This window comes from Pseudonaja textilis, chromosome 3, assembly GCF_049901715.1.
Source record: "Pseudonaja textilis isolate UNSWEBS1 chromosome 3, rPseTex1.2, whole genome shotgun sequence".
NCBI classification, from domain to species: Eukaryota; Metazoa; Chordata; class Lepidosauria; order Squamata; family Elapidae; genus Pseudonaja; species Pseudonaja textilis.
Genome location: NC_141992.1, coordinates 63,600,352 through 63,616,470, shown reverse-complemented (window position 1 = coordinate 63,616,470; position 16,119 = coordinate 63,600,352). Strand labels below are relative to the sequence as shown.

General features: G+C 36.5%; 1 protein-coding gene across 1 annotated transcript in view; it reads right to left on the bottom strand.

The window, feature by feature from the left end:
* Window positions 1–15,585, bottom strand: part of C8A (complement C8 alpha chain) — a 38,384-nt gene extending 22,799 nt beyond the window's left edge. Inside the window, exons 1-7 of the mRNA XM_087929971.1 lie at window positions 15,337–15,585; window positions 10,110–10,203; window positions 8,621–8,765; window positions 7,264–7,402; window positions 5,608–5,797; window positions 2,583–2,783; window positions 964–1,204 (exon numbers count right to left, since the gene is read on the bottom strand). Of these exons, the coding sequence (XP_087786097.1) occupies window positions 964–1,204; window positions 2,583–2,783; window positions 5,608–5,797; window positions 7,264–7,402; window positions 8,621–8,765; window positions 10,110–10,203; window positions 15,337–15,452 (1,126 nt within the window). The 5' untranslated portion in view covers window positions 15,453–15,585. The remainder of the gene's footprint in view (window positions 1–963; window positions 1,205–2,582; window positions 2,784–5,607; window positions 5,798–7,263; window positions 7,403–8,620; window positions 8,766–10,109; window positions 10,204–15,336) is intronic.
* Between the last annotated feature and the right edge of the window lie 534 nt (window positions 15,586–16,119).

The following is a 16,119-nucleotide window of genomic DNA, read 5'->3' as shown; positions in this document are numbered from 1 at the left end:
TAGCAATGCAAGCTGAATATATATGCCCCTTTGAAAAAATACAGGCTGAGTGGTGGATTGAGGCATTTTGGTGCCTGTCTCTATTGTGCATATGTTTTCTGCTATGGACACAGTTTGCCTCCCCTGGATCTGGGCAAATTTCCTTTGTTTGTGTGGAATAATTCACAGGTTTTTGACTAATTCAAACTGTCATTTACCTCCAATGCAATAAGCAACCAACAATCAATTTCTCATTGTTAATGTAGCTGTGGACGCAGTTAGCAGCCTTGTAAATATAATCTATACTAAGCTGCTGAAATTTAAATCTGGAACGCCTTGAACTGATTTGTAAAAGAATAGCAGTGCATTGACTTCAGATCTGCAATTGATGGTCATGGCATAATGCATTCGGGCAGAATCTAGGGGGTTTAGGTCCCCCCAAAATGTTGCTTAGGTCTGCAGCTGATCGGAATGATCCCAAGAATAAAGAGAAGCAGAAGATTATTGGACTGCCCACTGCAAGGCCTTCTGGGTTCAAGTAGGCAAGACAGTCTCGGGGAAACAAATGCAGTGGCCCAAATAAAATAAATAAAGGTGCTCTTCTCCCACACGTAATAAAACAGGACAGGTGAGCACTTTGTGCCATGAGATCCCTGGAAACACGGCTTCTCTTTTGCCAAAGATAGAAATCATTAGTGTGGCTATCCATATGCATTACATTTCCATACATAGATCTGCAGAACAGATGCCTTCTCCCCTACTAGTCAACTTGGCCATCAAATACTAGGGCTTCGTATCTGTATTTTCTTTTTCTTTCCCTGTCCTTCATTTTGGCATCATTTTTTAATAATAAATTGAAGAGCAAGGAGCGTTTTCAGATAGAAATATAAGACACCAATCCTGGACCAATGGCTTTAAGCATATAGATGTGCTTTGATGTATCAACTTCCCTCCCTGAACAATATATAAAATAAACGTGCAAACCTGAGCTCATCATTAGGTCTTTGTTCACAACAAGGATGTATTCAAAGATGCCTCCAATGGTTCCAGATGTCATGAAATGGGTGCCATAGTCATCAATAAATCTGCTGTACATCCCATAATTGTATTCCTCTGGGAGCTCTGTCAGAGACTGCAACATGTCTTCATCCAAGTATATATTATCACGTCTCATCTTGAAACGAGCTGTTTGTACTTTGGTTTTGGCTCGAATAAATCCTACATTCTGTAGATAAAGCATGAGAGGTAAGTGGATAGCTAGTTATCAAACGGGCAGAAGCCCTCGACTTGCAAACACAATGGAGCCCAAAGTTTCTGTTGCTAAGTGAGACACTTGTGAAGTGAGTTTTGCCCCATTTTATGCCTTCCCTTGCCACCGTTGTTATGTGAATCTCTGTAGTTGTTCAGTTAAAAACATGGGTTGGGGTTAAGGTTAGGGTTAGGACCCAAGCATCTTAATTTTGCTCAGGTGACCTTGGGATTGCTACAACAGATGTAAGTGTGAAAAATGGTCACAATTCATTTTTTTTCACTTTGTAACTTTGAACAGTCACTGTTGTACAAGGACTACCTGTATACCCAGTTTTTGCATGGAAGGTAAGTAACTAGTTAGTTAGCAGACAGCAACAAGTTTTTCTCTTGGAGGTAAGTAGAAAGCTAGCTAGCAGTCAGAAACAAGTTAAACTTAGTTTTTGAAACATGGTCTTATAATAATATGCAAATATCTATCTATCTATCTATCTATCTATCTATCTATCTATCTATCTATCTATCTATCTATCTATCTATGAAAATTTATATGGCTGCCCAACTTACTCTCTGTGATTCCAGGCAGTTTACAAAAGTAAAAACCCCAATACAAATAAAATAAAAAAGTCATAACCACCCATGTCCTTAGTATCAACAATCAAATGAGCCACTTGACAGGTTAGAATAGAATAGAATAGAATAGAATAGAATAGAATAGAATAGAATAGAATAGAATAGAATAGAATAGAATAGAATAATTTATTGGACACACAAGGAATTTGTCTTGGTGTTAATTCCACTTTGGGATCCCCAAGCCTATGGCAAAAACCCCTCTTTAGTTGCTTCTCTAAGCAAATTATTCAAAAGTCCTGGATTGTAACCAGTTCCTATACAAGCCTTTTAAAAACTGATCAACACCAAGCTGTTCCCATCTCTTGATTTCCAAGATTTCCTAAATCATAAGCAAAATAATGACTTCCTGCAACTTTCGGTTTTCTTACATTAATGAAGGAAAGATAGACTTGCTCTTGGAACAATTTCTCTGACAACAACTGCTGCCTGATGAATAATTCTATATATTTTTCAACCATTCTCATTTATATATTTAATGTCAAGGGAGCAGGAGGGAGGGAGACAGTATGCAACATTTTTCATAATTTTATTCTCCATTATAATGCTTCCTTTTACTTCAGTGTAATAATAGCAACAGCAGCACTAATAATCTCGCGTGTGCAATTACACACATAAATTAAGATATGACCATTCCTGGTTCAAGAGGGAAATGTGAGCTTAGTGATTTGATAAAAAAAACAAAACCCAAGGATTGAGAAAGGAGATTTTTGCTCTTCTATTACCTTTTCTTTGTATTGGGTAAAATTGTTCAGGGTCCCTGAAGCCTTTGATAATGTAGCGCCCAGTTCCAGAGACACAGGAATACTAGAAGGTCCTATGCCAACTGTAAATCCACCATTTCTAGAGGTATCTTTTTTGATGGCCCTCAATAAATCTGCAGAATCATCATAAAACTCTGAAGAGACACCAGTGTCAGCTTGAGCCTGAAATGAAAAGATAATATGTTGGATTAATATCAATGGATTCTCTTTTACCTTAGAATAGGTAAAATGTTAAGGGGTAGGGAACTATGGCCCCTTTATGACTTTTGGACTTCAACTCCCAGAATTCCAGAGCTAGCATGGCTGGCTCAGGAATTCTAGGATTGGAGTTCACAGGTCATAATGGGCCATAATTTTCCCACCCCTACCCTAGACGCTCCAGAAGCTCAAAATTTCAGCACATGCACATATAATTTATCCTATCTGAGCCCTTTGCAGGACCAATTTCTTTCTCCTAAGTTATTTGGTCATCACAATAAACAAAAAGACATCTGCTACTTTAGCTTCTGCCTACCAATGTGATATTGTCTTAATGTTATTCAGATGATGTTGGACTCTGGATTAATCTTTGGTGAGTGCAAGAGAGGTCTTTGCTAAATGTACACATGTGTGCAAATTACGATCAGGTTCATTGGGACTTCTGGGGGGGGGGTGTAATATAAAATAGCAACAGCAATAGCAATAACACTAAGATTTATATATCTCCTCATAGTGCTTTACACAGTCTCTAGAAGGTTTACAATGTCAACTTATTGTCCGTAACAATCTGGGTCCTAATTTTATTGACCTTAGAAGGATAGAAAGCTGAGTCAACCTTGACCCGTTAGGATCAAACTCCAAACTGCAGGCAGAGTTAGCCTGCAATACTGCTTTCAAACCACTGCACCATCAGAACTCAAGATAGTGGTAGCAGCTAGATGATCAAAACCCCATAAAAATGGGATTGGAGCACCCTGATGCTTCATAAGAACTAGATGACTTGGGGACCCAATGGGGGAGCTTCATACTAGAAGTGGTTGACTAATACAAATTCTACCCCATCTCCCCCTCTCTGTGTATGACTCCCTTCTTTGTCATCTTGTGTCCATGATTTTATCTGTTAATGTTTTTATCTGCTGCATTTTTGTGATGGATTATTTTAATGTTTCTCAATGTTTTTATATTGTAAGCTGTCCAGAGTTGTTGGATACAAGATGGTTGGCAAATAAATTAGATAGAGATAGATAGATAGATAGATAGATAGAGAGAGAGAGAGAGAGATAGATAGATAGATAGATAGACAGACAGACAGACAGACAGATAGATGGATAGATAGATAGATAGATAGATAGATAGATAGATAGATAGATAGATAGATAGATAGATAGATAGATAGGACAGACAGATAGACAGACAGACAGACAGAGAGAGAGATGAGCAAGGGAGGGGGAGAAGCAAGATTTTGAATTTTTTTATCCTATTGGAGATGCTCCTGTCCCACCTCACTCCCAGTCTTTATATATACCACTAATCTTCCACTGAACTTGAAAGTAAAGGCCCATTGCGGTATTCACATGTCTACAAATCTGATATATTGATGAGAATACAGTGTAACAGAGTTGGAAAGGACCTTGGAGGTTTTCTAGTCCACCCTATACCATTCTGGACATGGCTGTCCAATCTTTTCTTAAAAGCCTCCAGTGATGCAGCACCCAGGACTTCTCTAGGCAAGCTGTCTCACTGATTAATTGTCATCACTGTCAGGAAATTCATCCTTAGTTCTAGGCAGGATCTCTCTCTGCTGAGCTTCCATCCATTACTTTGTATCTTGCCCTGAGGTACTTTTGAGAATATGTTGATCCTCTCCTCTCTGTGACAGCCTCTCAGATATTGGAAGACTGCTGTCGTTTCACCCCCTAGCCTTCTCTTCATTAGATATTCCCAGTTCCTACAACAGTTTATTGTATGGCTTAGCCTCCAATCCCCAAATCATCTTTGTTGTTCATCTCTGCACTCTTTCTATAGTCTCAATATCTTTTTTGTATTATGGTGACCAAAACCAGGTGCTGTATTTCAAGTGCAGAATAAAGCGGTACTATACCACACCTGGATTTAATAGTACCGTTTCCCCAAAAATATGACCTAACCTGAAAGTAAGTCCTAGTTTGATTTTTACATGTGAGCCCAATATAAGCCCTACCACCAAAATAAGCCCTAATTAAGATTCCGCCCATTCCAGAGTGCACAGGTAAAAATTAAGCTGGGGTGGAGATGGGAGGGTGGAGCTGCCCTACTACTTACCTTTAGACAATTGTAGCCAGGCCTCGCAATCCCCGACACCTGCCTTGCCAGCCCATTTCTTCTGCAACAAGCAAGGTTTTCCTAAAGGCCTCTTAGGATTGATCTGGACCTCTGTTATCAGCTGCAGAGGCTTCAGGGAAGCCTTGCCAGCCACAGAAGAAATTCCTGAAGGCCTCTGACAGTGAAAAGGAGGCCAGGGGTGACACACACAAGCAAAGTTAGTCAGTGGATGATATCCCCCAAAATAAGACCTGTGCCTTTTTTGGTGGCAAAAAAAATATAAGACAGGGACTTATTTTGGGGAAAATATGGTACATAATAGTGCTAATAGGCTAGACTTTGCAATATGCTAGATGAAATTGCACAAGGCATAAAATTGATTTGATTCCTGCAATAGATCATTTAGAGTTTTTATTCTGGCCTCAGCAGGAGGGGACCAAATCCTGGCCTCAGTTACCACATTAGAAGCAAACAAACACCAAGGGAATAGATCATTATCTCATTTAAAATCAATCAGTCCAGAGTAAGCCTTCTTCTTGGTGCCTTCGATGAAAATGATGATGCCTTTTTTATATAACTCAAAGCAGGGAACTTGCCTAATACCAATCAATGTATAACTCTACCGCATTAGGTCTTTCCTTGCATAGGTCCAGGGCTATTGAATCCATAATGTTAAGTACACAAATACACCTAGATACATACTTACTACAAATTGATAGAAGTGAACATTGTAGGACTTTCGGAAATATTTCTCATCATCCCCATAATACAAATGTTCACATGTTGAATCATACTTCAGCTCTCGCCATTCTCCATTATAAACAGTTTCACACCGGCCTCCAAAATATTTAGGGTCATAGACTAACAATGCTGGCTGTTGTGTAAGGATGTTGAATCTTTAATAAAGAAGAAGAAAGGCAGATAGGTAAGCAGTGTTGGTGTGATCTGTGGCAAAGAGTATTCCAGTTCTTAAGCATCCTAGAAACTCTCAAAAAAATCTGGAGAATGATTCTGCTGTAGGCCAATTAAAGCTGTGATTCTCTGTTTCTTTACTTCTAAATACATTTAATTGGTTTTTATTTCTAGACTAGACACATAGATGATAACACAATAAATTGGTACAAGTTGTAAAAGTTCTGAGTTTGCACCAAAGCAGATTAGAATGGAGGTCGTTTTAATACTGAGTGCAAGTGAGGATGATAAGCTGTCAAACCAGTGTTTACTCTTAAAGAAACTAAGAGACATTTTCTCCCAGATAAAATGATGTTGTAGATGCACTGAATGCAATTCTGTAGATGCAATTCTCAGTATTTAAAACACAATAAAATATCTATTTAAAACACAATAAAATATCTATTTAGAGCAGGGCTATCAAACTCCCGGCCCATGGGCTGGATGTGTCATGTGCTGGCCACACCCACTCCCGGTTTAGCAAAGGGGGGGAGTCTGAATATGTCACATGATGCCACCATGATGACGTGATGTTGACATCCCTGATCTAGAGAATTTAGTCTATCTTGAAATTAGATCATGAAATGGCTTCTTGCCAAAATGGACTGTTATAAAAACAGATTAGATGAAGAATCTATTCCTATGGCATTTATAAAGTCTTTATCCTAACTTGGTTGAGTTCTAAAATGTTCATTTCAGAATATGGCACAATATGATAAATTAAAATAAACATTTTTCTGGCACATACTGTAAATGAGGCAGAAACAAAATTAATGCTGTTCTGTTTTTTAAAAATCTGAAATTTTTCAACTGCTTCTTAATTTGATGAGGAACAACATTTTGGCTTGCCACTGAAATATTGATGAATGGAATAAGAGATCTTGTGCATAGTTGTGAAATGACCAAAGGGCATGTTTGAATGTATTGTTTTTCCTTATGCAGTCAACTCTTTAAAGCAGGGATCTCCAACAATTTTGGTTTCACAGATTGACAGCAGCAGCGGCTTCGGCAATGTGGGAGGGGGGAATATTTCACATGCACAACGTAAGCCCTGTGCATGTGCAAAAGAAGCCTTACATGCTCATCCACCACTTTGGTTCCCAATGGGCTACGGCCCGGTAACAGTTCACAGTTCAGGGGTTAGAAACCCTATCTTAAATAGTCAGCAGCCTAAATCCCAACTGATGAAGGGAATTCCTTCCATTGGGTTTTTTATAAGAGAAAGGCCGGGTATCCACCTTGCAACTATTTTGTACAGCATCCGAACAAATTCTAAATTCACAGGGACCATGAGAAGAAGGTAGAAAAACTGAAAACATTTGCACACAGGAAGCAAACTTACCAAAACTGGAAGTAAGATTTTTGTTTCTATGTGATAAAAAAAATGCTCAAGGGTGGGAATTTTACTTACCCTCTTGAAACTAGTTCAATTCCTGGGACTGGATCTGGATATTCACAAGTACTTACAGCATCATCACAATCAACTTCATCGGATCCATCCCTGCAGTCTAATTCTCCATTGCAAACTAGGTGACGTTTAATGCAACGCCCTGAAGTACAAATATTATTATTTATCTATTTCTCTGCTTGGTCTAAAGTTGGGTCTAAAGGTCTTTTCCTCACATATATAAAAATAATTTGAGACAGATTTTTTTCACATTCTTGCTCACCTTACACTTTAACACCTTTGACCTAAGCCAAAGGTGTTTATGAAAAGCACCATAAGTGGAATAGCTGCTTCCCTTCGGAAAAGGTACATTTATGTTACTAAGAAACATTGGACTTTGCACATATTGTTAAGCTAGGTTGTTTAAATGTGTTCTGTGACCAAATCATAATCTCCTGACTTATATATCATGATAATAACTAATTAGCACTTACATAAATGGGCCTGCACAGTATATATAATGCTAAGCCACCAGTACTATTATGGCTCAGTATTATGAATAAACTAGACCAGTGATGGTATAACTATGACATGTGTGTCAAAAGTGACACTGCATAATGTTTTGAGTGACTAAAACACCCTACAACGATGTTCTCATTGGCACACCCTGTTTTGTCTTGATTTTTTTTAAGGCTGCGGGAGTCATGTGAAAATAATCAGAGTTGAAGAAGCTTCTTGGATGAGAAGTGAAACGTCTTCAAAGAAAAAAAAGAAAGTCCAGTTGCCTCTTGAAAAAAGCACCTTCGGGACATGAAAATAAACGTGCACTCTAAAATGGCCTCTGGGCCCTCTGAAAAATCATGTGAGGGGTATGCTCTTGTTTGGAGGGTTTGAAGATCATGCAAGAATGGGACATGCTTTTGTGTAGTATTCAGAGCCTGCACAGGCCATGCAAGAACATTCTCCAAAGCCACTTCAACGGTGAAGGCCTCGTGCAACCTATAGCTGCCTCTGGTGGGCAGTACAGGCCTATCAACAAAAAGACAACACTTTCTGAAAAATACTGTTGGACTGTATTTTTCACCAGCAGAGTCAATGCAGACATTTTCTGAATTCTGAATACCAAGCCTAAAAAGTGCATCATTGCTGAACGAGACTATGGAGCGTACAGAAATGAAACATAAGGTTTTATTCTTTGTTCTTGATTCAACAATAACAAAAATGAACAGCAAAAATCTTTCTTCAAAGCAATCTCATCATCAGTGTATCTTTCAAGACTGGTCACCTCTAGACACTCATGCCTCATTTAATGGGGATTATGGAAACTGAAGCCATCCAAAGGGCATCAGAATGAGGAAGACTGAAACGGAACCAGACTCACCTGTCTCCTGACACTGAAAGTCATTTCCACAGCTTTGATCCACCACACATGGTTCTCTCGGGTCACAAGCTTCTCTGTCCCAAAGATTACCATTGCACATTCTTCCTTTATATTTGGCTGGTTGTACTAGCTGCCTTGATCTGAACTGTAGAGTACATTAAAATAGTTATATACAGATTCTTAAAAATGTGGAATTAAACATTTAGAATCCCACAAAATAATCTCACCCAAGAAGGGGAAGCATTAATTATGTCGCCATTAAGAATGTAGAACTAATTGAGTGTTTCTCAATACAGTGGGAATTACTTAAAGCACAGCTTGCAGTATGCAGTGATGAAACATTCAGAGATAATTAAAAAAAAAAACAGAGGTAAAGCCTGATTGCAGTCAACATAAATTGCAGGGCCTTTTTTCAAATCCAATTGCTCTCTTGTTTCAAGAAGATAAAATAACTCAGTATCAGTCCACAAATAACACAAATCCATGATCTGGAATTCTAGATAAAACAATTGGTGAATATATGAAAGCTATCAGTTTAGTAGTGGAGGCTGGTGTGTGTGACATTGCACTGCAAGTTCATCGCAGGAGAAAATCCTGTTTATACTTCATTTTTGTGAAATGAAGCCACACTTTTCTGCAGACTTAGCTTTTACTTGGAGGTAAAGCTTGCCCTATTACAATGCTTCAGAAGTTAGTTAAGAGGTCTTCTGGATAGCGTTTAATAGTGAGTAACATCGCCATAAAACACTATTTAAGGTTATGATTCCTCCCCAGCAATATCATTATCATGATTGTTTATGTGATAATAATCTTTACACTATTATTACCATTGCATTGCTATGGATTTGTAACTATCTAATTATTTATTACATTACCTGGATGTTTTGACAGTTGTCCCTGGCTATAAACTGCCAGAAGTACTGGACAGATTGGGTATAATATAAATGAAATCACTGAAAAATAAATATCTAGATATTTAGTGTATCAATCAAAGAGAGCCAGTTTAGTGCAGCAATTAAGGTATGAGACTAGAAACCAGGAGTTATGTGTTTTAATCCTGTCCTTGACATGCAGCCAACTAGATGAGTCTCTCAGCAACTGGCAATGGGAAACCACTTCTGAAATGTTGCTAAGAAAACTGCAGGGACTAGTCCAGGCAATTGCCAGAAGTCAAAACTGACTCAAAAACATGCAATTATATATATTTGTGTGTGTACACATACATACACACACACTCACACACAAATCCAGCAAAATATTCCCTACATTCTTTTCTGATATCTTTGTTCCCTTACAGAGCAGCATATTAGACCCAATCCAAAACAGAGCAGAATTACATGGATTTCAAACTCCTTCATTGTCTAAATCTGTTTTGTTTGGGGCTTTTTGTCATGGAATTGAATATTGACCCTGTACTGAGCTATGCTTTTACTATCATTGCAAGCAAAATATAGCAAGACATTAGTTGCATAAGATTGGAACCCCTTACTCGTTTTTCTTGGCAAGGAAAGCATTCTGTCCATTGTGACCATGTGCTCAGGTGACAATCAATGGGAATAGGTCTCCCAGCTTGTCTTCGTGATCTTGTAATAGAATGAAAATAATTAGCAATACTGAATAATAGTGTCCATTTTGCACATCTACTCTGTGAAAATCAATTTTAATAGAATACTCTTGATTGCAATGTGGGGCTGGATTTAATATCTATTAAGTATGTCAGACTCAAGCATGGGTAAGTTAATTTCTAGGACAGTTACAAACATTCAAGGAATCTTGTAGGTAGATGCTTGCTACACAGTTGTGTTTTGTCTGCACTCTGGCAGAAAACAGTGGTGAGCTATTTTTAGGGGTTTTTTTTAGTTTCTACCCTTTTACATTCTTCTGTTGTGTTCAGGATAAAATGAATTCCAGTTGGCTATGTTTGATTGAACCACAAGTCAATGGCCATATACATTATTTATTTAAGAAAATTCATTTTACCATCATTGCAAGCAAAATTTATTTTACGTTATAGAAAGTTCTAAGTTCACATCTTGGTAATGCCTTTTAGGATGGCAATACTAGAGTGAAGCTAATATACAGTATAAAAGATATATTCAGCCTCAGCGACAGAAATTCATTAGATGATTATGGCCTGGAAGCATCTTCTCAATAAACTACCTTCCAAAGTGGTACTTGTGGGTCTAAGTTGAGATATATGATAGTGTGCAGTGTACTGTGCTGTGAGGTTATGGAGCAAAAGTGAGATATAAATATAGCAAATAAATAAACATACATTAAATAAAGTGAATGTTTTTCTAAATACCTTCTCACCACATCATAATTCCAAAATTGAATAAGTAACAGAAACTCACACTTTGGAAAATACTTTGTTGTCTATTTTTTTAAATAAAGTTTTATTTGGGTTTTCACACACAAAATACAAGTAAAACATCATTTTTGAAAATAGCGTGGTCCCGGGTTGAACTTTTTTATACAGACACAAAACTCAATTTCATGTTCCCTTATGTATTCTATTCCATATCTTATACTATTTTACATTTTCTATATAGTTTTTCCCCTCTTTTAATTTTGTCAATTTTATTTTGATTATCTCATCTCAGTTCAAATCATTATATTTATACTTTTGTCTGTTCTGTTTCAATTTCATATTATCTTTTCTCATTAAACAAGTAGTTACTAATTAGAGTATGACACCTTTATATCTTTTAATTACATCAATTCAACTCTTATTTATACTTCAATATATACCTTAAGTTTATGACCTTCAATATAATACATATTACATAACTTCCAATTGAATTCTGCTTGGCACATTCTTACACTATAATACACACTATATTCTTTTTTAAAAAAAGAAAGATTGTAAATATATGTAATTATAAACCCTCATTCCATTCCAGTTCAGTTCTATCATTAATAATAATTAAAACCATAACATCTTTAACACTTCTTTTCAATTAAATATCATACTTCCTTAAAAATACATATAATCTCCATAATTAATTTTTCCCTTATTTCTCTTCACATACGTTTTATAAATCATTAAATATACCTTTTGTTACATTTATTTATTGACAAGCATTCCACTGAATTATGATAGCTATTTTATCAGACATTTTAATCATACATTGTTTCATATTTTCTAAAATTATTTCTGCTTCTAATATAACCATACTATCTTATGTACCTTTGCAGAATCCCTTTTTCCATTAAGTTTTCACTCATTATCTCTAAATAGGCCCTGTTTCTCTATATTTTGCTTCTGTCCTTTATAACTTATTTTCCTTTCTTTCTTCCCTCTCATCTTCTCCCTCCCCTTTTTACCTCCTTGTCTCTCTAGTTCTAATTCTCTCTTCTGCATTTCCCTCTTCTGTTGCTTTCTGATTTTATACTTATTTTTCACTCTATTTTTTTTGAGTTGTTTTTCCCAATCTTAAACTTTCCATTCTCTTTCCCCCCTTTCCTTCTTTGTTGTCTATTTTCGTCTACAGCTGAGATATATGTGAAGTAATGATGTATGTCCATAGTTTGACCTATCTAAAATCAAAAGAAGTTCTCATAGCAGTTTCACTGAAACAAAACAGAAATGCTATACCACAATAATTAAGATAGGTTTTTTTTTAAAAAATATAACTATTACATTTCTTCTGATTTTATAACTATGTCACCACCATGGCTTCTATATTTATTGGAAATCTTAAAAATAGCTACTTAAAATGTGATCCTTGGATTGTCCATTCCAGAGGTGGTATTCAGCAGGTTCTGACGAGTTCTGGAGAACCGGTAGCGGAAACATTGAGTAGTTCAGAGAACTGGCAACTACCTCCTCTGACTGGAGATTTTACAGTATCCTTCCCCTGCCATGCCCATCAAGCAACACTCACAGAACCGATAGTAAAAAAAAAAAAAATCCCACCACTGGTCCATTGCAATATGGACCATTTCTCACTCAGTGTTGCTCCTGTCCACTTATTTACAGTATTAGACATGACATCTAAAGTAATATTCGAGGTTAGTCAGAATTAATAGAATTCTAACATAAAAATGCTTCAGTAGTGATTACTTAAGCTTTTCAATGCCATGGTAGCCTACAACATTCTCCAGATCCAGACCAATTAGGACCTACATAACTTTGGAAAAGCTGGATAGACAACCAATTTCCATTATTATTTCCTCCAAAGAAAAAATGTTATTATAACACCAGACTGAAATTAAAATTAGATCTAATTATTTAACAGTGAGACTATGTGCACACGACTGTGGATGTATGTGAACCTGCAGGGTTGTGTTCCTTGACAAGCTGCAATTATAGTCTCAACCCTACCTTTCTCCTCTCCTCACATGAAATATTGCACAGGCAAAAACTTTTATTCTTTGACAAAAAAAATTAAAAATCTATTGGTATTGGAAGGACTAAAGATCAACATAGAACAGAGATGGTATTCAGCAGGTTGTGAACAGTTCTGGAGAACCGGTAGTGGAAATCTGGAGTAGTTCAGAGAACCGGCAAATACCACCTCTGACTGGCCCCTCCCCCATCTATTCTCTGCCTCCCGAGTCCCAGCTGATTGGCTGGGTCTTCTTTTGTTGCCCTGCACAGGAGAACGGAGCTGGAAAGCAGGTTAGTGGTGTGGGGAGGGAATGGGATTTTGTAGTAACCTCCCCACTGGAGTGGGACGGGAATGGAGATTTTACAGTATCCTTCCACTACCATGCCCACCAAGCCACACCCACAGAACCGGTAGTAAAAAAATTTGAATCCCACCACTGGCATAGAAGATCTCAGAATTTTGTGTTAAATCGAAGGCATAGTGCCAAATGTCCATGGGAAGCATGTGATCACTTGAAAATATTGTGGAATTCGGAGGCCTCCAAAAGTTGCTACGAAATAAAAACTTTTGATGTGCTAAAACAGAGAAACTATAAAATGCATACTATTACCCTTAATTTTGTTTTTCTGAATACTTAATTAAATATAATTATACTCACATGAATTAATTTATATTTGATTAAATAAACATCCTTGTATATTAATTAAAACATAAATATATGCTCATCTAATTCAGAATTGTGTGCATCACATTCCTTTTGAAAGAAAAACCCTTAGTAATATAAAGTCAGGTTTGATCCAGAATAACTTATAACTCCAAAGTTAATACAATATTGCTAAAGATCTCTACTTCAGACTAGGCAGTCTCTTTTCCTGGCAAAGTAGACAAAATTTTGAACAAGTTATTTGACATGATAACAAGTAGATTATTGTGATAATAAAGTGATGTTGTTCTTTGGAGCAACATTACTTTATTATCAGAGTAAATGTCCTGCCGTAGACAATTAAAATAGCTACTTTTTTTCAGTGATTCACAATTGCCTGGTCAGCGTGTGAATTTCTTCAGGGTATGTTCTCTAAAAGAAGCACAGAGTGAGATAGGATTCTGATCTGTATCCAATGTATTCCTTAATAAGATACATCCAATTTGATTATTTATTGAAGTAGAAGCTCTGAGCAATGCTTGTTATTGTCACATTGCTAACACACAACCTGTCATTATTACTTACCTTCTATTATCATTATGACTGACAGACTAGGAGAATGTAAGGTGCTTTGGCACCTTGAAGACCAGCAAATTTAATATGACGTGAGATTTCACAGGTTATAATCCACAATGTCAGATGACAAGCAGACATTTTCTTTCGGAGATTTATTTTTTGTAAGCAGGAAGACTACTACTAATAATAATGAGGTAATAATTAGAACAATGGCAGTATTTTTCCAAAGCTGGAAAAGAAAGCCCCTACTCTAAAGCCCAAGAGATGTATGTATAGATACCAATGGGGTGTACTAGATCATACCTCACTGTTTTTATAGGTCAGTTTCAATTTCAGAACCAGGAAGTTAGAGAGGATCGTTTTTAAAAAATTAATCTAATTGCTTATTTTATGTTTATTCTTCCCTCTCCACTTTCTGCTCTGTGCTGTCGCTTGCGCAGAGCACAAAGTGCTGAAATTACTACACATTTGGCTGGGAAGGGGTGCAGTAGATGAATGCAATGACAAAAAAATAAGCCATCTGTACTTATTGCAGAAATAAATGAATCAATCCTGAAAATTCAGAAATCATATATTAATAATCCAAACAGTATTCTTGCTTTCTCTTTTCCAAAAATGTTTGAAGTTCACCTTCATTATGTTTTTCCCTTGTTCAACGTGATCACTCTATCTAGAATAAAAACATTCTGTTCTTCATTTAATTTCAATAAGGATTTCTGGAACAAACTTTCAAATTAGGGGAAATGTCCTATATATATATTTTACTTGGAACTAAGTTCCACAAAATTTAATGGAGTTTAACTTTGAGGATAGTATTTGTCCCTGCTTTAAAAAAAAAAATAACCAGAAAATCATATAGAATAGCTTGCAATATGGTTACAAGTTCATTTTGATTTAGTATGCATGGAATGAAGAACAGAATTGTCTGAAGAACAAATTGTGGCTCATGAGGAAATGTCTTAAACAGATGTAATTATGAGACTCAAAAAATGATTTGTGTTACTGGTCCATAGTGATGGGACAATTGTATCAACCATTTTTTGTTAGCTGCTTTAAGATAATGGTACCCACATGGCTCATATGCGAGTTTGAATTGATGTACTGACCCGATAACAATTTCTATATGACAGGTAGCATCTTAAATTACATAGAGATAGACTTACCTCTGGGAAGGCAATCCGGTTAGCTTACTCTGTGCCGCATCTGTATTCTGACATAATAGCAAGTAAGCTATTGAGAGAATTATAGGAAAAAGTATATTATTTGAATGGATCTTCATTTTCTTTTAGCAAAACCAAATGATTTTCATTTTTTTAAAAAAAAACTCTTTGAGTACCCACTTGGGAGTGGCCTGATTTTTTTATTTTTTTATTTGGAGTGTATCTTGTGTCTCGAATGTTCTTTGGTACTATGAATCATTGACAAAAAGAAAAACAAACAAAATGGCGGGGGGGAACCAATCAAACTGTGTTCTCAGTAGCAGACATTTCAAGATAGATGGACATATTTAAACAAGATTTTTGTGTTCATGCCAAAGTCCACAAAGTTTGGTTACTAGAATTGATCTCTTTGTTATAAAGCCCATATATTAGAAATTGAAGGTATAAGAGCATGAATTTAATTGCTGCTTGTTTTGTCTACATGTGGTTGTGATATTTAGGAGTTAGGGAGAGCATTATTGAAGGGAAAGTCAAAATAAACAAGAGCATCAATTTTATCCCAATGGTTTCCCCTCTTTTCTTCCAAGTGCAACATTTAACATATGGGATGTCTCCGGATATAGATACTGGATTTCACTAATATTAACACTATTTTGACAGGTGTAAATTTGACTACAAAAAAAAAAAACCCGACCATATGTAGCAATGAATTCATCTGATATGTATGTACAAGTCAGACAGACCTATGATATGTTGGATCCTACCACGCAGATGACTTCATGGTGC